This window comes from Pelodiscus sinensis, chromosome 5, assembly GCF_049634645.1.
Source record: "Pelodiscus sinensis isolate JC-2024 chromosome 5, ASM4963464v1, whole genome shotgun sequence".
Taxonomy (NCBI): Eukaryota; Metazoa; Chordata; order Testudines; family Trionychidae; genus Pelodiscus; species Pelodiscus sinensis.
This window is the reverse complement of record NC_134715.1, coordinates 111,936,623-111,955,053: the sequence shown is the minus strand read 5'-3', so window position 1 is coordinate 111,955,053 and position 18,431 is coordinate 111,936,623. Positions and strand designations below refer to the sequence as shown.

The 18,431-nt window shown below is 39.2% G+C and overlaps 1 protein-coding gene across 4 annotated transcripts in view; it reads left to right on the top strand.

Moving 5' to 3' along the window:
* Positions 1 to 18,431, top strand: part of JAKMIP1 (janus kinase and microtubule interacting protein 1) — a 217,993-nt gene that overhangs the window by 117,641 nt on the left and 81,921 nt on the right. For all 4 annotated transcript variants that reach the window (XR_012904384.1, XR_012904385.1, XR_012904386.1 and 1 more), the window contains 5 exons: positions 3,714 to 3,923; positions 4,486 to 4,605; positions 8,232 to 8,378; positions 9,484 to 9,624; positions 12,323 to 12,382. Coding sequence is in view for 1 of the 4 variants with exons in the window: in XM_075930759.1 (XP_075786874.1) it covers positions 3,714 to 3,923; positions 4,486 to 4,605; positions 8,232 to 8,378; positions 9,484 to 9,624; positions 12,323 to 12,382 (678 nt within the window). In the remaining 3 variants the exon portion in view is untranslated. The remainder of the gene's footprint in view (positions 1 to 3,713; positions 3,924 to 4,485; positions 4,606 to 8,231; positions 8,379 to 9,483; positions 9,625 to 12,322; positions 12,383 to 18,431) is intronic.

The window sequence follows — 18,431 nt, the reverse complement described above, 5'->3', positions numbered from 1 at the left end:
GATTTACTCATTTGCACCAGCATAAATCAGGAATAAGTCTATTAAAGCCAACAGTGTAGCCAACAGTGTTATGTTTATGGAAGGTAGACCTGAGATTAGAATCAGATACTTTATCAGAATGCTTGTGTTGTTTGTTTAACATAGATCCTAAACAAAGTATCCAAGCAGATTAAGCCACTTTTTATTATTGGAATATATTGCTGCTTTCCTCATGAAATGAAACCTTTACCATGCTGCCAGCACATTGTCCATAAATTCAGTGTGACCAACTCTGGCAAGATCAGTCCTGTACAAAAATGGATCCTCCAGTAGCACAGAGTCCACATGTCCTGCATTCTGCTGCTGCCGGAGGAGACAGGAGTGCAAAGGCCACACCTAATCCAGACTGATTGATGGATACAGTTGGGCCTCCCAGAAACTTTTATCAGCTGCCTTTATGTCAGAGTAGCTAGAAGATTGCTCTAATTTATGCCACATATTGACTGTGCACACTTGTACATGACTTGTATGTGTGACACATCCAAGATCTGTTCTACTACATGGAATGTCAGAGGGCAACACAGCTTTTTTCTCCATAAGACTACCAGCTATGTTAGACTGAACATACAGTAGTCCCCATAGCAGTGCATTAGTGATATGTAATGAGGAGACAAGTAAAAATGGAGAATTGTGCTGGTGTTTGGTCAGAGTGGAAGTAAGGAAGAAATGCTTGGCGGGGGCAAGATTGTGGCTGTGAAAGTGAGGAAACAGCTGGATTGCACTGATTATGTTGGACGGATCAAAGGTGAAACATTCCAGCTGAAGAAAGGAGGGAATTACATTTTGACCTAATGTGCTAAAATAAGATTAACCTTTGTCATCAGCTACTTAATACCTCTCTCTTTTTTTAAAAGATAGAAATGAAAGGATCCAAGAGAGGATAGTAGGACACAAAATGTATATTTAAATGTTTTTAATATAGATTCCTCCCTTAAATAGTCAAAAATATTCTTTCACCATAAAAAGGTCTGATTTCTGTCTAAAACCTTCTGAGATAATAATTGTTTCTCTTCTACTGTTGAATCCTCAGATATGTTTCTTTTTCAACATGGAGATACTGTTGCTCATAGCAACATAAGACAGATGGTTGTCTGTCTGCAACTGTGCCACTGTTCTGTTTATCTTTATGAATTTAATTAACTGCGTAAGACTGCTTAAAACTGTGTAAGACTGCTTCTGCCTCTTTTTGGCTGCAATGAAACACACAGTATGGCATATGTAGATATGTATATATGAGAGTTTATATTTGTGCATGTGTGTAATATATCTGTGTGTATATATTCAAAAACAGGTGGCGCAAAGCCTGTTACCCATACATTTCCAGTCAACGGGGTCATATTCTGTTCCTTAACTTTCTTTAAGTTGAACCTTTTTGACTGAAATATGATTATTTTTGACTGAATGTTTCACCAAAATAGATGATCAGTTTAAGTATGGAAAATAAAGGGGGTATGTAGAAGAAAGCAGCGCGCACACACACAAAACTTCTGTTGCTTCATGGAAACACACACACGATGCAAACACACACCCAAACTTCTGTGACTTCATAGATCTTCAGTTTTAATATGGATGGACTTGTGAAATATGATTTGTGAAGTTGTGCATGGAAAAAAGACCAGGGCTTGAGTTTCTTCCTGAGTGATTATATGTATAATAGGCTATGTCTAGACTACATCTGTCTTTCGAAAGAGGAATGTAAATTAGACATATCGAAATTGCAATGAAGCCGGGATTTGAACTTCCCATGCCTCATTTGCATAATGGCGGCCACGTGTTCTTTTGAAAAAGAACACATTTTTTGAGGAGTACAGGATCTTTTGAAAAGGTTTTTTCGAAAGAACCCATCTAGATGGCAGTTCTATTTTCGAAAAGCCCTTTTTTCAAAAGAACACGTGGCCACCATTATGCAAATGAGGCACAGGAAATTCAAACCCTGGCTTCATTTGCGATTTCAATATGTCTAATTTACATCCCTCTTTTGAAAGAGGCATGTAGTTTAGACATGCTCATAGAGAGCTTTCCACTGCTATTTATCAAATAGCAACAAGTACTGAAATGTCTCTTCATTTTTATTTTCAATTCTGTTTCAAATTTAAATTAAAAGAACATTGCAAAATGAAGACAGCAATTGCTAAAATCAGGGTTTTCCGTGCATCTTTAATTCTTCCCCTTATGCATAAGATTATGTTACAGGGCCTGGTTCTGTTTTCAGTGGCTCTCGTTGAATTCAGTGAGAACAGCACCCGTGAAACTGACAGCAGAATTTTGCCCACAGTGGTTAGTTCCATTATCAGATATTACTTTGCAAAACGATCCCTGCCTGGTTTAGTGCACATATAGATGATACACAGTGAATGAGGCAGCTGTTCAATATTTATTTTTATTGTCATTCATTGTGGCCCCATGTTTCAAAGAGAACACGTTGTACAAATTGTTCTATGAATAAGAATTGTTTTCTTTTTTGGAAAACACTTTCTTTTTGCACTCATCACCACAAGAGCTGAGAGTCTCACAAGCATTTAATTAATTTGTTCTCTTGCATTCTGAGGTGAGGAAACTGAGGCAGAGTGGTTTACTGCTGGCAGTGGTTTACTGCTGACATTATGTTCTGTGTAGTTTTGAGATGTGTGAGTAACACATTTGGGTAAATATAAATAGGATTTAGGGAAATATTTCCCCCTACTATGCTGAAATAGTGTCTCACCCACTGAGTGCTGTGATATACAACATTTCCTTTTCATTCTGTGCATCCTATGTTTTAATCTTAAGAAGAAAGATACTTAGGTATGTTTAAGAATTTCAGATGAAATGTACATATTTTGAATGAATAGCATTTGTCTCTGGGTAGATTTGTCATGTCTTGAAATTCACCCTTATACAGAGAGACAGCAGGAGGCTGATAGATAACTTGAGCTTCAAAATAAGGCTTTGGTGGGATTTAATTGGTACATTGGCATCCTCTTGTCCTGCCCCACAGGTGAACATCTTAGAATATGGTGAAGAAACGTTCTTTTTTTGTCCACAGAAATTAAGACTCCCCAACTTGAGAGTATTTTTCTCTCTGTTTATGTCTAACTCCTGTAGGGTGTAATAAGATAAGCCCCAGGAACCTCTCCATCAGTAGGTAACAAATTATGAGAGTTTATTCATATTCCCATCACCCATTTACTGTCTTCTGCAGCAAAGTATTTGTTCTGGCTGAGCCAAGCAAGAGCAGGCATCTCCCTTCCTTGAGAACTCAGTGCATAGTAGGCTCATTTATCCCAGCCCCTCCCCCTTCACTCCTCTTCCAGTGTCTTTTCTATACTCCTCATCTGATGGCTAAATTGTTTTAGTCTGTTCATATTGTTGGTCACATATCCCCTATCAGCCTTCCCTATAGGAGCTGATTAGTGCCTAAGTGATCAGAGTGCTGGCTCATTTATTAGCCTCCAGCATTTTGTCACATAGGACCCCTATTGAGGTAACCAATGATTTCAATGGGCAGTAGAAGACTGAAATGTTCTGCAGGAAAAAGAATGCTTATTTCTAGTAGATGAACTTGATTTTAAAAAAGTCCCAATTAGGTAACTTTAGTTTTGAGAGCAGAACTTTATTTTGTGGGTATGTTTGCTGCCTGTTGAAAATATTTGGAAATGTTTCAGAAGTTTCCCTCTTCCTCTGTTCTCTTGTAGATGGATGAGATAAAAGGCAAAGACAGAGTGATTTTGGCTTTGGAAAAAGATCTTGGTGTCCAGGCAGGCCATGCACAAAAGCTGCTGCTTCAGAAAGAAGCTTTGGATGAACAGCTTGTCCAAGTAAAGGAGGCAGAGCGGTACCACGGTAGCCCCAAGAAGGAACTTCCTGCTGGAGTAGGGGATATCTCTGAAATGATGGGAAGCCTGGTAAGAGAAGCAGATAGTCTTCATAGGTCAGTTACTGTATCTGCTTTCACAGTATTTCCTGTAATGTTGAATCCTTGCCAAAGGAGCATTGCATTGTTAACTGCACCGTACATTGCATTGTTACGGTAAAAATAGTGCCACTTTTTTGCGTTTTTTTCCAATCTGTACTGTGGTTCTATCATGTAAATATGTACTCTACCTTGCTATTAATTTTGGCATGAAACTGAAAGAGTGCAGTACAAAACATAAATAGTAGGTCTTTCTTTCATAATTTAAAGATTAATTTTTTTACATGATATAACTTAGAGTTCATCTTCTGGCTGCTTGCCCTTTTTCAGCTTGTGCAACCATGTGACTCTTAGAAGAAATATTTGCAACAGTTTGTGTCAATAAAAACAATTCTGCAATCAATGATACAATCATCTATAGATATTCTCTATGATATCTGTGCTGTACGCATGCACTGAATGCAAACTCTGCCTTCTGTAATATAAGTACATGTTTCTGGTTAGTAAATGAATATTTGAAGGAAAAAATTACTTTTTGGTTTGTGTTTTTAAAGGAACAGCATATGGATGAACGAGACATACGAAGATTTCAACTAAAAATTGCTGAACTGAATGCTGTAATACGGAAGCTGGAAGACAGAAATACCCTTTTAGCAGATGAAAGAAATGAACTGGTAAAATAATGAGCAGTATCACAGATGGTGACTTACAGGACCATATTTTAATGATACTCTGAGAAGCAATGTTTTAGGCAGAGTTTAACTTCTTTCTCAGTTGCTAACACACTGCTATATTATAAAACTTAACACATTGTATTAAATATTCCTGTTTGGTTGATTTTCCTTTCTTTATTTCTTGTCCCCCCGTTGCATAGCCTTTCATCACATGTATTCTATGCAAGTAGCTTGAATCAAATATTCACTGTTTTCTTTCCTTTGATTCTCATGAGGTCTTTGTCTTTTATTATTTTTTAGTTGTACTTAATATGTATATATTCTTGGAAGAAACTGTGTCTTTTTATACCCAACATAACCTCAGTAGAGGTCATCAGCTGAAGTTAAGATGTTTAATTATCATGAAAATTCACCATTTCCTTCTTCACCATTCTGCATGTCTTTCCCATGAATAATTTTTTCTTTTCTTTATTTCTAAGGTGCCTTACGCTGTGGTAGCTAATCATCCAGCACTTTGAAACTGCTGGTATAGAATAAGAACAGTGTTATGCCATTTTCTTAGTGCTTTTCCTTATCACTGAATGGTTCATTTGGGCACAAAGATGAAACATTTGTGGGGTTCAGAACTAAATCAGTTGCTCTGCCAGGCTATCATTCCTTGTAAAAGTCATTTTCCGTTTTCAGAGATATTAATGGCCTGCAAGGGGATGTGAGGACTGGCATTGTCCCTAAGGTGAATTTAGTTTGAGACCCCTGGTTTGTTCAATGACTCTTAGTACCTCCACTGTACAAATTGTTCCAATGCCACTGGAGCTGCATGTCTGTTTTTGAAGTGATTCCAGGCATTTGGCATGATATTATATAACATGCTCATCATGTGATTTATACCGTATTTGACTGTTGTGGATACAAGGTTTTCAAATTGCCTTACAGTTTATCAGTTTTAGGCTATTGTTTTAGTATTGAAAGGCTCTGCTTTGTGATGAAAGGACTTAATTGAGCTGACACCTTGACTTAATTTACATGAAAACTTTTAAAAGAGCTAATTTGTGGAAGGTTTTCTCTTCCTTTATTTATTTCTGAGTAATGAAATATCTGTCTTAAAAGACTAACTTACCTTCCATAACTCAAATGTTACCCAGCAAAATCCAGTGCTCTTTTCTTCCCTCCCACCTATAACTCTGCATTTTGTTTTCAAGCAACTAGACCATTTTTGTGTTGAATCTGTCATAGTAGATAAATCTTTGAAGTGACAACGTAGGGAAAACCGATAGCCACTCTGATGCAGTGAGCCACTGAACCCTCAGGTGTGTTGTCACTGTGTCCAGACACTCCTGTCATTGATATAGGGGACTTGGTAACAGGACCTGATCCAGCTCCACTGCATTTGGCACTAGAGAGGCCTTCTACATGGTTTTTGCCACCCTTCTTGTTGTTGAGGCACTTGAGCACTTTTGGGACCACTGAGACTGCCACTGCCTGTGATACTGGCATGCTCGGTACCAATGATATTATCGGGTGGCACCAATTCCTGCCCAGTTCTGTATGATAGATGTATTGGGCATCATTCCAATCTTGTCCCCAATATTCCAGGGCGCACATTCCAAGTCAGGGTCATCATCTTCTCACTCAGCATCACCTGACAAGCTCTGAGAGCCACCAGTGCATCAATATGGACCAGCGTTAACATGTACCCCTGGCTGGGGCAGAGGTCCCTGATCTGGCCCTACTGGCCCACCAATGTTTATGCCTTGTTGGACTCAAGGATGCTCCTTGCTTGCAGAGATCCTGCTCCTTGTCCTGATCTAAGCCTGAGTCACCCACTAGGTTGACTGGGAGGCTGGGGTGACTGCTAATCAGGCACAAGCCCAAAAATTGGTAGTTTTCCTCACTGCAGACCCACCAGAGTTCTTCCTCCTGGGTACTTCTTCCTGGGAGCAAGAGCCAGTTTGACTCAGCAGAATCCCTCATCCTTATTACAGGATGATGCCTTTCAGCCTAGTTCATCTTCCCCTTCTAGTACAGAGGATTTAAAGGCATTCCAGAATCTTTTCTGCCAAGTAGTTACATCCATCAGCATCCAGGTAGAGTTTCTCCAGGAGAACATGCTCAAACTGCTAGCCATTCTGCAGCTTGCTGTCCTGGGAGAGTGGCCTTCCTGATTAAGGCCTTGAACTGGCACAAGCCCTCTGGAATACACTAGACTCAGTACCACCAGTGATTAAGTGTATGGAAAAGCACTATTTTGTTCCTTCTCAGGAATTTGAAGAGTTCAGTTTCCAGCTCATCTGAAGTCCCTGATTATAGTGGCAGTAAATCACAGAGTGGAACAGGGTATGTTCATGTCTACTGCCAAGGGCATTATCTTTGAAAACTCGTGGTGATCAGGGAGGTCCTGGACAATTGGAAAAAGGGAAATGTAATTTGTATTGTTTTGTTCTAGCTATTCATTACTTCTTTCCTTTCAGTAATACCTTGCTTCTTTTATCTGATGTACTATTGGGAGAAAAAGGTTATTCAGTAACTAGGTCACTTCCCCAGAGGTTATTTATCTTTCTTCACACCCTTAAGGAATGCTAAAATACTCCAGACTGAAATCTTTGGGGTCTATTAAATTAAAGTAGGATCTGGGGCATGTATGACTCAATCAAACACCCTCTTCTGAATGCCTGGCCTGAGGGCATCATCAATATTTCTTAAAAAGGTAAAGCATGCTTTTCCATATGAGGCGGCACTTTGTACACTGCTGTACTTGAATCTTATTACAAAAATGAATGTCCTTCTCCAGATGGCTCAAAAAACAAATCTTTAAGAAATGTGTTATCTTCCTGAAGTTTAATATGTGCTGGGCTTTCATTGAAAGTTGTTTTGATGATTTAAAAAATAGGGGAACTGAGCAGTCAAAGGTTTATGAAGATGAAACTAGTAAAATACTGAATGCCTACAGATTGGGGAAAGGGCAGTAATTTACTTGAGATGACTGTCTCACATCATAAAACCATGGAAACAAAACTGAGAAGCTGAAAATGCCAGCACAGCCCGGAGATTGAATCTGTGCCCTCTGGCTGACTCCCTGATTTCACTAATTACGCATGAGGTATAATTTTCTTAAAATAAGGGAGTGTGGCATATTTCTAGTAAAGGCAATTGAAAAGAGTGAAAGGTAACTGTCATAGTTTGTTCTTTAGGAAAATGGATAATAACTCAGTGGATGCACCTGCATAATAAGATTTACAGTTTATTGAGAGACCATGGGAAATCTGTGTGCTTCCTAAGAACAAAATGTAATGTAAATGGGAAAGTCCAGCCGTAGCAGTCTCGGGGAGGTTTGCAGCCTGCATGAAAGTGCTTCAGTTCTGTTAATAGTGAATACTGCATTCTTGCCATTACTCCAGCCTGCTTCCGCTTCCATGTTAGTTTCACTTGTGGTAACAAGCTAAGGCCCTAAGTTTTTAGATGCTTACAGTATAGTGCAGCTGCAGTGTGCAGGCAGAAAAAAGATTCTCTATCAATGAATGAAAGAGAAATAAAGGCAAAGTGAAAACTCATGTTCCTCCTCCTTTCAAGTCATTGTAGCCCATATTATTATGATCAACTGACATTTTGGGCTTCCTCCCCCCTTGCAGCTGAAACGTTCCCGGGAGACAGAAGGTCAGCTGAAACCCCTTGTAGAGAAGAACAAGAGGATGACCAAAAAGAATGAGGACTTGTTGCAGTGTATCCAGAGGATGGAAGAAAAAATAAAAAATCTCACAAGGGAGAATGCAGAAATGGTAAGCAGCTAGCTCATATGTATCAGAGGTAGATTAGAGTTGAACATTGTGTGGCTCTTACTCCAATAAATGCTGATACACCAGAACCTAAGCAATATGAAGATGTCAGTGTCAAATATATTATGCTAGGGATGGGTAATATTCTAAAATCAAAGCTATTATTTGCTTTGTTATTTATTATACAAAATTAATTAAGAACAGGATCATCGAAGCTTTCATGTCTCAAGCTCATTTGGAAGGCGTACATTATAGGACTTAAATTTACCTTGGCATATAAGGGATTTTGCATGTATGTGTATGTCAGAGCTTAATTTGATCTGTAGAAACTAGAGATGGAAAAGATCCTCTTCAGGATTGATTCCTGGCCCAGAGTATATTCTTCAGTTCTTTCTCCATCCTAGTTTTAGATGTCCAAGTGAGTGGTTTGTGGGAAAAGGACCTTATGGTGTACTGGGACAGATTTCTGAAGCATAATATCAATGTATCAGAGGTGTGGGTTTTACGTAATGCATCAGGAAGACATTTAAGACTTGGTTATGTTAATAATAAATTTGTTTTTTGCAGAAAGAAAAGATTAGAGTTGAACATTGTGTGGCTCTTACTCCAATAAATGCTGATACACCAGAACCTAAGCAATATGAAGATGTCAGTGTCAAATATATTATGCTAGGGATGGGTAATATTCTAAAATCAAAGCTATTATTTGCTTTGTTATTTATTATACAAAATTAATTAAGAACAGGATCATCGAAGCTTTCATGTCTCAAGCTCATTTGGAAGGCGTACATTATAGGACTTAAATTTACCTTGGCATATAAGGGATTTTGCATGTATGTGTATGTCAGAGCTTAATTTGATCTGTAGAAACTAGAGATGGAAAAGATCCTCTTCAGGATTGATTCCTGGCCCAGAGTATATTCTTCAGTTCTTTCTCCATCCTAGTTTTAGATGTCCAAGTGAGTGGTTTGTGGGAAAAGGACCTTATGGTGTACTGGGACAGATTTCTGAAGCATAATATCAATGTATCAGAGGTGTGGGTTTTACGTAATGCATCAGGAAGACATTTAAGACTTGGTTATGTTAATAATAAATTTGTTTTTTGCAGAAAGAAAAGATATCTACACAGCCAGCTTTGAAGAGGCACACTTCCCTGAATGATCTCAGCAGCACACGAGAGGAACAAGAAATGGAATTCCTGAGACTGCAAGTCATAGAGCAGCAGCATGTTATTGATGATCTCACAGTGGTAAAATTAAACCTATTCAGTACTCACATGTGCATAAACCTACATTCACTCCTAGCATTTGAGAGCCATATTCAAGTTAATTTGGATAGAGCACAGGGTAGAACTGCCAGTGTTATAACATGAAAGAGTTCTTCAGCATTTTGGTTATTCCCTTTGTAGTAAATGTATGAGTTTCCAAAAGAGCATCTGTGGTCTTATTGCCACCATACCATGTAGTAATCTCATAACTTAGACCTGCGTGGTGAGTAACTGAAAATTTGATTTCCAAGCTACTGCAGAAAACAATATTGAAGATTCAGCAAGTAGTGCTCTTGATTGCATCATTAGAGATCTAGTGTCTTAACATGGCATTAGGGGAAGTGATCCATGAACCTGAAGTCTTGATTGCTAGTGGTCAAAGCACTTACAATACTATTTGTAGGACAGGGGGCACGCAACATCTGTGTCTTGACCAGTTTCTAATGTGAGTGACTGGATTGAAAACTCCCTCAGTCGTATTGTCCACTTCCTACTCTAAACTCTACTCAGTCTTGCTGAGTAACCTGAAACATCTGCTCCATTTCACCCCAAAAGTTGTCACTTCTGGGTGAAAATGAAGTGGTTCCCATATAAGTTTGTAAAATGCCTTGAGAACTGTCTGAATTAAAGGTGCAATTTAAGTTACCATTGTTCTGAATTGCTGGTGTATGTTCCCAAATTTTTCCTCCTGGAATTGTGTTCTGGCAGAGAAGGATCACTTCACCATTTCAAAACAACCATTTTACCAATGGTAGTTTACTATTCTTCCACTTTACAGGTTGAAATACTCAGAAGAGGCCCTGAGTTGATATTCCAATGGATTGTAGTTCAATATCAGTAGATAAGAGACAGCTGCTTTAGCAGCAATTAGAGTTAGAAATCTAAAATCACTGTAATCCATTTAAAACTGAAAGAATCTCAAGGAATGACACAGGAATTAGTCGATGAGAGTAAAACTGGAAAGAGTAACAGAATTAGGATAAAGGGAGGGGACTAGCAGAGTAAAAAAGGATTAGAAAAGAAATTAGGAGAGAGGATCAGTTATCTCTCAAAAAATATATTTTGGCCTTGGAAAGAGTTCAGAAAAGGGCAACTAAAATGATTAGGGGTTTGGAACGGGTCCCATATGAGGAGAGGTTAAAGGGACTGGGACTTTTCAGTTTAGAAAAGAGGAGATTGAGGGGGGATATGATAGAGGTATATAAAATCATGAGTGGTGTGGAGAGGGCCGATAAAGAAAAGTTATTTATTAGTTCCCATAATAGAAGAACTAGAGGACACCAAATGAAATTAATGGGTAGCAGGTTTAAAACTAGTAAAATAAAGTTCTTCTTCACACAGCGTGTAGTCAACCTGTGGAACTCCTTGCCAGAGGAGGCTGTGAAGGCTAGGACTATAACAGAATTTAAAGACAAGCTAGATAATTTCATGGAGGTTAGGTCCATAAAAGGCTGTTAGCGAGGGGATAGAATTGGTGTCTCTGGCCTCTGTTTGTCAGAGGCTGGAGAGGGATGTCAGGAGACAAATCGCTTGATTATTCTCTTTGGTCCACCCTCTCTGGGGCACCTGGAGCTGGCCACTGTCAGCAGACAGGATACTGGGCTAGATGGACCTTTTTTCTGACCCAGTACGGCCATTCTTATGTTCTTATGTTCTTATCTTTTCCTAGCATCCCTGTTGTCCCTTTCTGCCTATTACCTTCTTCTGCTTCTCCCTCTAAAGGTCAAGTCAGTATTTTTTGAGTGAATGATCACAAGATCTAAAAGTCTTAAGTGTATCTGTGACCTTCTTATGTTACAATGTAGATTTGCTACAGTCTTCTTCGAAACTGATGCTGAAAGAGATCCACTAGGTATTGGGATGTGTTTGATCAGTAGCCAACAAACTTGAGCTTCCTGCATTCAGAATTACATGCTGCAAAGATGAATAATTAGTGCCTTACTGTCTTAACACTTCTGCCCTTAGAAGGCTGAGCAGTCTACATTATGTGTTTCTTCTTTTTATTTAAAAAAAAATTCATCAAACAAAAAATACCTTTTTGTCTGTGTGGTTCTGTGTCTGTCTGAATGTATGTGAGTCTGATTTATGATTAATAAAACTGGGCTAATCTTTGCTGTTGACCTTCAGCCTCAGAAGAGTAGGGTACAGTCTTGTTTCTTAATGGGTGGTTCTAAAATCTTCAGAGAAAAAAATAACTGTCAAAAACCTGTGCCCAGTACATTACACATCTTTGCCTGCCAATTTCAAGATCAATGTGTGAAGTATGTTGCTGAATGTTCCTGAGCTTCAAGGGGAAAACTTCTATTCTGTTTTTGTTGAAATAGTACAAGAAGTCTTTACTGTTTGTAATTTTGATGTATGGTTTAAGACAGGTGTGGGGAACCTTTTTTGGGTCGGGGCTGCTGACCCACAGAAAAATCAGTGGGGGACCACACACAAGTGAGAAGTAAAGCAAAGAAGCCCCTGACTGAGAAGGAGAAAGACACTCCCCACATTCCCCTCACACACAGGAGCATGGGGGGCCCAGGCTAGTGGATTTTGTATGCTCCAGCCCCGGGGGTGGGTGTCAGGGGGCACTGAAGTTCCTCACCCCTGCTTTAAGAAAAAAATTAATAGTGTTTCCTTTTGTCATGTGTAATCTAAATACATGGTAAAAATAATATCTTCTCTTTTACTTTAGGAAAGAGAACGGTTGTTACGTCCTAAGAAACCAAAAAGGAAAAGTTTGAAACCTCCAAAGGTGAGAGTCTGGTGTGCCAGCTATTCCGTATCTTATGAACGTCATACTAACATTTTGGACAAAATATAGGTTCCACTGAAGCCAATGGCAAAACTCCCATTCACTTGAATGGGGCCAGGATTTAGTTCATTTTTTTAAATGAATGATAATTAATACTCCCTAAATGTATGTTCCTAGCCAAAGTTTTCTGTGACACACACATTTGTTTAGGCAATTGTAGATTTTGTTTTATTGTATACATTCAAATTCTAATGGTTGTTTTATTGTAGTAATATATTTTTATGTAAAGAATTCTGCTACAAAATCTTTTCTGAAAAGCTGCTTGCTAACCTGTATGTGCATGTGTACACAATACACATTTGTGGGTTAGCACAAGTGAGATTTAGCGTCATTCTACTTTAAACAGAAATAACACTTGCTTTATAGTATGTTCTTGATGGCATACTCCATGTCCTCATGGTGGCGCTTTTTTATTACTTGCTGCTTTATAGTACAGTATATTGGTTCTGAAAGAACAGCTTCAAATATACACTTAGTTCTGTATCTCACTAAAATATTTTTAAACAGTGTTCATAATTTTGCATTTGTGTTATATAGAGAAAATAGTTTTAAAGGAATCCATAAGTGTTGCAAATAGTTGGTATAGGTTGAGGTTACAGCAGAGAATAGTTTCAAAGAAATCCATAAACTTTGCAAAAGCCTGATGTATGTTGAGTTTACCACAGATTTTATCATTCATGCTCAGCATAACATAATTGTAGGTTTATTATGGCAGAGATGAAAATGGAGCTCTTTAAAAATAAAATGAATGTTTCTATATTTGATCATATGTTTGTTATGAAAATTCGACAGTGTTGTGCAATAAAATCCCTGCACTGTTTTAAACTGTAGTCTTTAGGATTATAAAATACTTGTTTTTATTAAAAGTTGTTTACTATTTTCATTTTCTTTCAATGGGATGGCATTAGCCATTGTATGATACTAGGAATGTCAGTAATGAAGGAAAGATGCTGCTAGGTTCTGTGATACTTTAATTACTGCAAAAATCCTGTGTTGATATAATCGTACATTACCAAAACATAGTAAAATCACCTTGACTCATTGTTATGCTTGAACAAAGCACATGAAATCTTTTATAGGGGAAAAGGCAGTACTCTGCATTTATTGAGAATACAACAGTAGCTTTTCAGTCACTCACACGCACAAACACAATACCCACAGTTCCGCCAAACAATGTTATAGTTACCAGTCCAGAGTCTGGATCAATCTAGTGGTGAGCCAGATCGATCACAGAGGGGAAGCCGGGCTCTGTCGGTCGCGAAAGTTCTGTAGCAAGTCACCCTGTTTTTATTAGCCTCTTCCCCTGTTGAAGTCTATGGATTTCACTGTGTCAGTCTGTGACCAGTTACAGTTATCTTTTGATGTTGACATTCCAAACATCTCCAAAAAGCTCATTCTGTAATCAGTAGTCTTTTGGGGGTGCTCGCTTCGCTTTAGAGTCGTCAGTCTGCCCCCTGTGATCAATCCTTGACCATGGGTACCCACTGATGGTTTTTCTGATGCCGATGAATCGGTCTTCACCCGGTTACCCCCTTCTTTCCTGGCCATCTGGCTCCGACACTGACCTTCACACCTTATCTTTATGATGATAAATTTCTCATTCACGCAAATAGTCTTTCTCACAGAGACTTTCAAAGGTATACAGATACAGTGTTTATAAAAAGCAAAAGCAAAAGGCACTGTAAATTAAATCTTAATCAAAACAATTCATATTAAGGCCTTCAATATTTCTAATCTCATTAACGTAGACACAATACCAAAACTCTGTCTTTTTACTTACTAAACTCACTAAACTTTAAAACAAAAAAATATATTTAACTAAAGGGCTTCATTAATAAAACATTAAATATATTACCCTACATTACTACATTATTAAACCTAAAATGCAAATATAAACTTACTCCAACATAATTCTTCTTATATATGGCATCCTTTCCTTGCCCCTCTTTGGTTGTGAGCTCCTATTTTTCTGTCTGGAATGTGCATAGCATATTGTGGGTGCTGCTGTCTGTTTACTCTGGCTTATCAAAATCAGATTTAGAACAGTTTGACTCAGAAAGCAAATGAGGTTTGCTATTGCTTAGCCCTCATTATTCCAAGGAAAACTCGGTTGGTCTACTATTGTTCTGACCACATTGTACCACAGTTGTTGATTGAGTTCTGCAGTGATAACGCTGAGGTTGTGGGGGTTTTATTTTTGGGTTTTTTTGGCTATATATGATTGTCCCTGAATATATTTTCCCCAAAACAAGATGCACCAATATGTCTTGTCCTTCAATATGTTTTGAAGCAGGGAGTTTTGCTGGATTAGGAGAGGTCAGTGCTTCCCTGGTGGTTGATCACTCCTGGGCTCCTCGTACTCGGGTTCCCTGCCTTGCCCTGACCCCTCTAATGCTTTCGTAGCAGGGGCGCCTCATGCTGCTGCCTGCAGGCTGCCTCAGTGTCCCCCTGGACTCTCAGCCTGGACCGCTTGGCCGCTAGGGCTCTGCTGGCACAGGGTGTTCCCCAGGATTCCCCAGAAGGGGTCACGAGCTACCCCACTCCTCTGCTAGGGCCGGCCCTGTTGCAGCCGGCAATTCCCTGGGGTTCCCCGGCAGAGCCGCCTGCCTCTGCCATCTCCACTTCAGCCGAATCACTCTCGGCCGGCACTGCCCAGTCACCCCGGCCCTACTGCTACCAGGGGTTTCCTGGTGTTTCAGCAGGGGCTACCTTTCTGCCACTACCCCTGCTCTTGCCGGTGCTTCCCTGGCTGGGCCTCTCACTGCCGGGAGCCCTCTGCAGCCAGGTGTTCCTCAGCTGGGGCTGGGACTCCCCAGTTTCCTGGCCTAGCTGATGCTTAGGATTCTGTTGCTGGGGCAGGGAGTTTCCCAACCACACCTGCCCCATTGAAGTCAGGGGTCCCCTGGCCAGGTCAGGGGCTCCCCAGTTGCTGTCTGGCACAGCTACTGTTGGTCCAGCCTGAGCTCCCCAGCTCCCACATTATCTCCCACTGCTGCCTCCAGTGCTCTTTGGTAAAGCAACACCCATGGCCGTGCCAGACCATGGATATTGCCGGATCAGAGAGACCCAGATTTGGAAGGTTCAATCAGTACCTGATTTGGGAAGTGGTAATATTACCCGAAAAGGTAGTGAAGACAAAAATCATGACCTAAAATATTCCAATTCCCCCCACGTGCATGCACACACTTGTGTTTTTAAAAGTCCAGTCAGTGTGTGCTAAAGGAAGAGGCCTCTAAATTATAGATTGTTAAATAGATATTTAGGAGCATTTGCATTATCTTGCTGATTAATATTTATAAATGGCTGCTGACTAATTTGTCTTCCAAATCTGTGTTGGTGTTCTCAAAAAGATAGAATTATTCAGTATTCTGCTTTCTGATTACTTCTGCCCCACCAGCCTTAAGTGAGCAAAAGTATCATTGGGGTTTCTCTACTGTTTTAGTACAAGTATAACTACTACATCAGGAGGAGACATCAAATATCAAGTAGTAACTATAATTACACATTCCACATGCAATACAGAATATTATTTCATACTAACTTTGAAAAGCAAAGGTTGAATTGTAAATACTAGAATAGTGATAAGAGGGAAAAAGTTGTGGAAGGGGAAATAAGATTTAACTCATTTTCCCATAATTAATATATTTTAAGCCTTAGAACACTGGTTGCACCTGAAATGTTAAACACCTGGATAAGTGGCCAGTATCTACTATATCTAGGGAGTCCATGTGGGTGATATAGAAGGAGAAGGAAATTCAGGGTTTGTAGCTGGTGAAGGAATGGGCCAAGTCTGATAAATACTCTCTGGTTCTGCCTCATTGCAGCTTGGGAGCATTCCCACTCTTTCCTCAGGCCAGGGGGCATTAGAAGAGGTGTGGCATACAAAGCAGAGCCAGCTAACAAAAGGGAGAAGTGAGCCCTGCTCATGGGAATTGTGATGGGGGAATAGAAAATTATCTGCCTTACTTGAGAGGAGCAGATGCTGGGTTTTTTGGCGCTTCTTGTGGGAGGAGGGAATTTTGGTGACTGAGGGAATAGAAGTGTGAAAGGAGGCAAATCTCATGGGTAAGGCTAAACCAAGGATGAGAGAAAACATGCTTACACAACTCATTTCAGAGTTTGTCAAAAAGTGGTAAATGGGTATTTGGGAAATTTGTTCAATTTTGTGATTTTTTTTTTATAGCAAAAGCAAAAACTAAAAATTTTCTCTTTTTCTTGCTTTGTCACCTTCTCCTGCTCCCTTCTTTCCCTTTGTTCCTTTTTCTATTTTGCCACTGAAAAATGGAGAAAAAGGAGGAAATTAATAATAAAAAACATTTTACTAAAGGCAAATAGTTTGGATGAATACTTTTTATTTTGAAAAATGGTGCATTTTTTATTTTTAAAAAATTAAATATTTTCATCAGCTTGAGTTAAAACCCACAAATAAAAGCATGACTGTCCTAAGGGTTTGATACCTTGAAGTTCTCAAGAATAGGTTTGCAAATGTTCTAATAACTGTCCATATTGTCATAAAACCTGTGAGCTGTTCTTTCATGCATGCAGCATTCACATAGAGTTCTTATATGCTGTCAACAATCACTTCATAATTCTAATCCTGGCAAGCAGTCTAGATTTCTTCCAGATTCCTTGCATAATAATTGATCCTTTCACATTGTCAGAATGTTTATTTAGACCCTCAGTTCCCGATACTGTTTGTCCTTAGTAGGAAGGTCAAAATAAGGGAATAACTCAACATACTAATAAGAAGTGATTATAAGGTAGGGGGGAAAACTATAGAAGGAGTCCTCTTTCCCATGTCTGCTTCGCAGTTTCCACATACAGGCAGTCCCCGGGTTACATGGATCCAACTTACATCGGATCCCTACTTACAAACGGGGTGAGGCAACCCCGCATTAGCTGCTTCCCCCCAGCACACCAGGGAGATGCGAAGCTAGCGTTCCCCGCCCCCCCCAGCAGACCAGGGAGACGCGGAGCAGCTTTTCTCAGCAGACACCTCAGCTTGAGAATAAAGGACTGAGGGAAGTGAGGTGTGGGAGAATAAAACTGAGCTCTGGAGAAATGTTTGGCTAGAGTTTCCCCTACAATATGTACCAGTTCCGACTTACATACAAATTCAACTTAGGAACAAACCTACAGTCCCTATCTTGTACATAACCCGGGGACTGCCTGTATTTAGCATTGTTGCTTTGGATTATGGTAAGAAGAATAAAGCAAGTATTGTTTTTTCCCCTTAGCTACAAGTGGCATTGTGATGTTGTTGATTCATGCTTTTAAAAAGGAAATACTTTTTCATAAATGTTTGCACATTTCTGTTTCTAGTGGAAGATTGTATACTTTAAATTAATCAATTGTGGTTGACTTTTAGAATCTAGGCCACCTATGGTGTGTTTGGTTTGGTCATTTTTGTCTGACAGACTTCAAGTAATGAAGGGTGAAGTTGTAACTAAAAGGAATCTCTATGTAGTATCAGAAGATTATCATGTTCTGTATAATATTATTTGAGTGGAGGATGCAGGGTAAGCCCTGCATTTGTGTATATTTTTTGTTCCATTCTCTTTAATTCCTAGAGGGGGGAAAAAAACCTACATTGATGAAGTTAAGGTTAAAAGTACACAGGGAAAAATGTCATACAAAGTTGTTCTAATTATCACAAAAAGAACCCTTAAAATTTCAGGAAATTCAGAGTTAGAATTAACCCTAAATGTAATCTAAATATCTCAGATTCTATAAATGGAGCTAAGGTACCCACAAAATCATACAATTATGATTAATGTATTTTAGTGTGTATAGTTCTAAATTAGATTAAATTGATTTTTAAAGATGCATCAGATTTATCAAGGTTTTTCCTTGTTGTTATATCTTGACTAGAACTCTGACTGTGATGGGAACCACAGTAGTTCAGCAGTTACATAAAGCACCTATGTCTCAAAGATCCGATGTAGATCCATGAAAAGCTGCCTGTGAAATTCACGAAGAGCCAAAATTT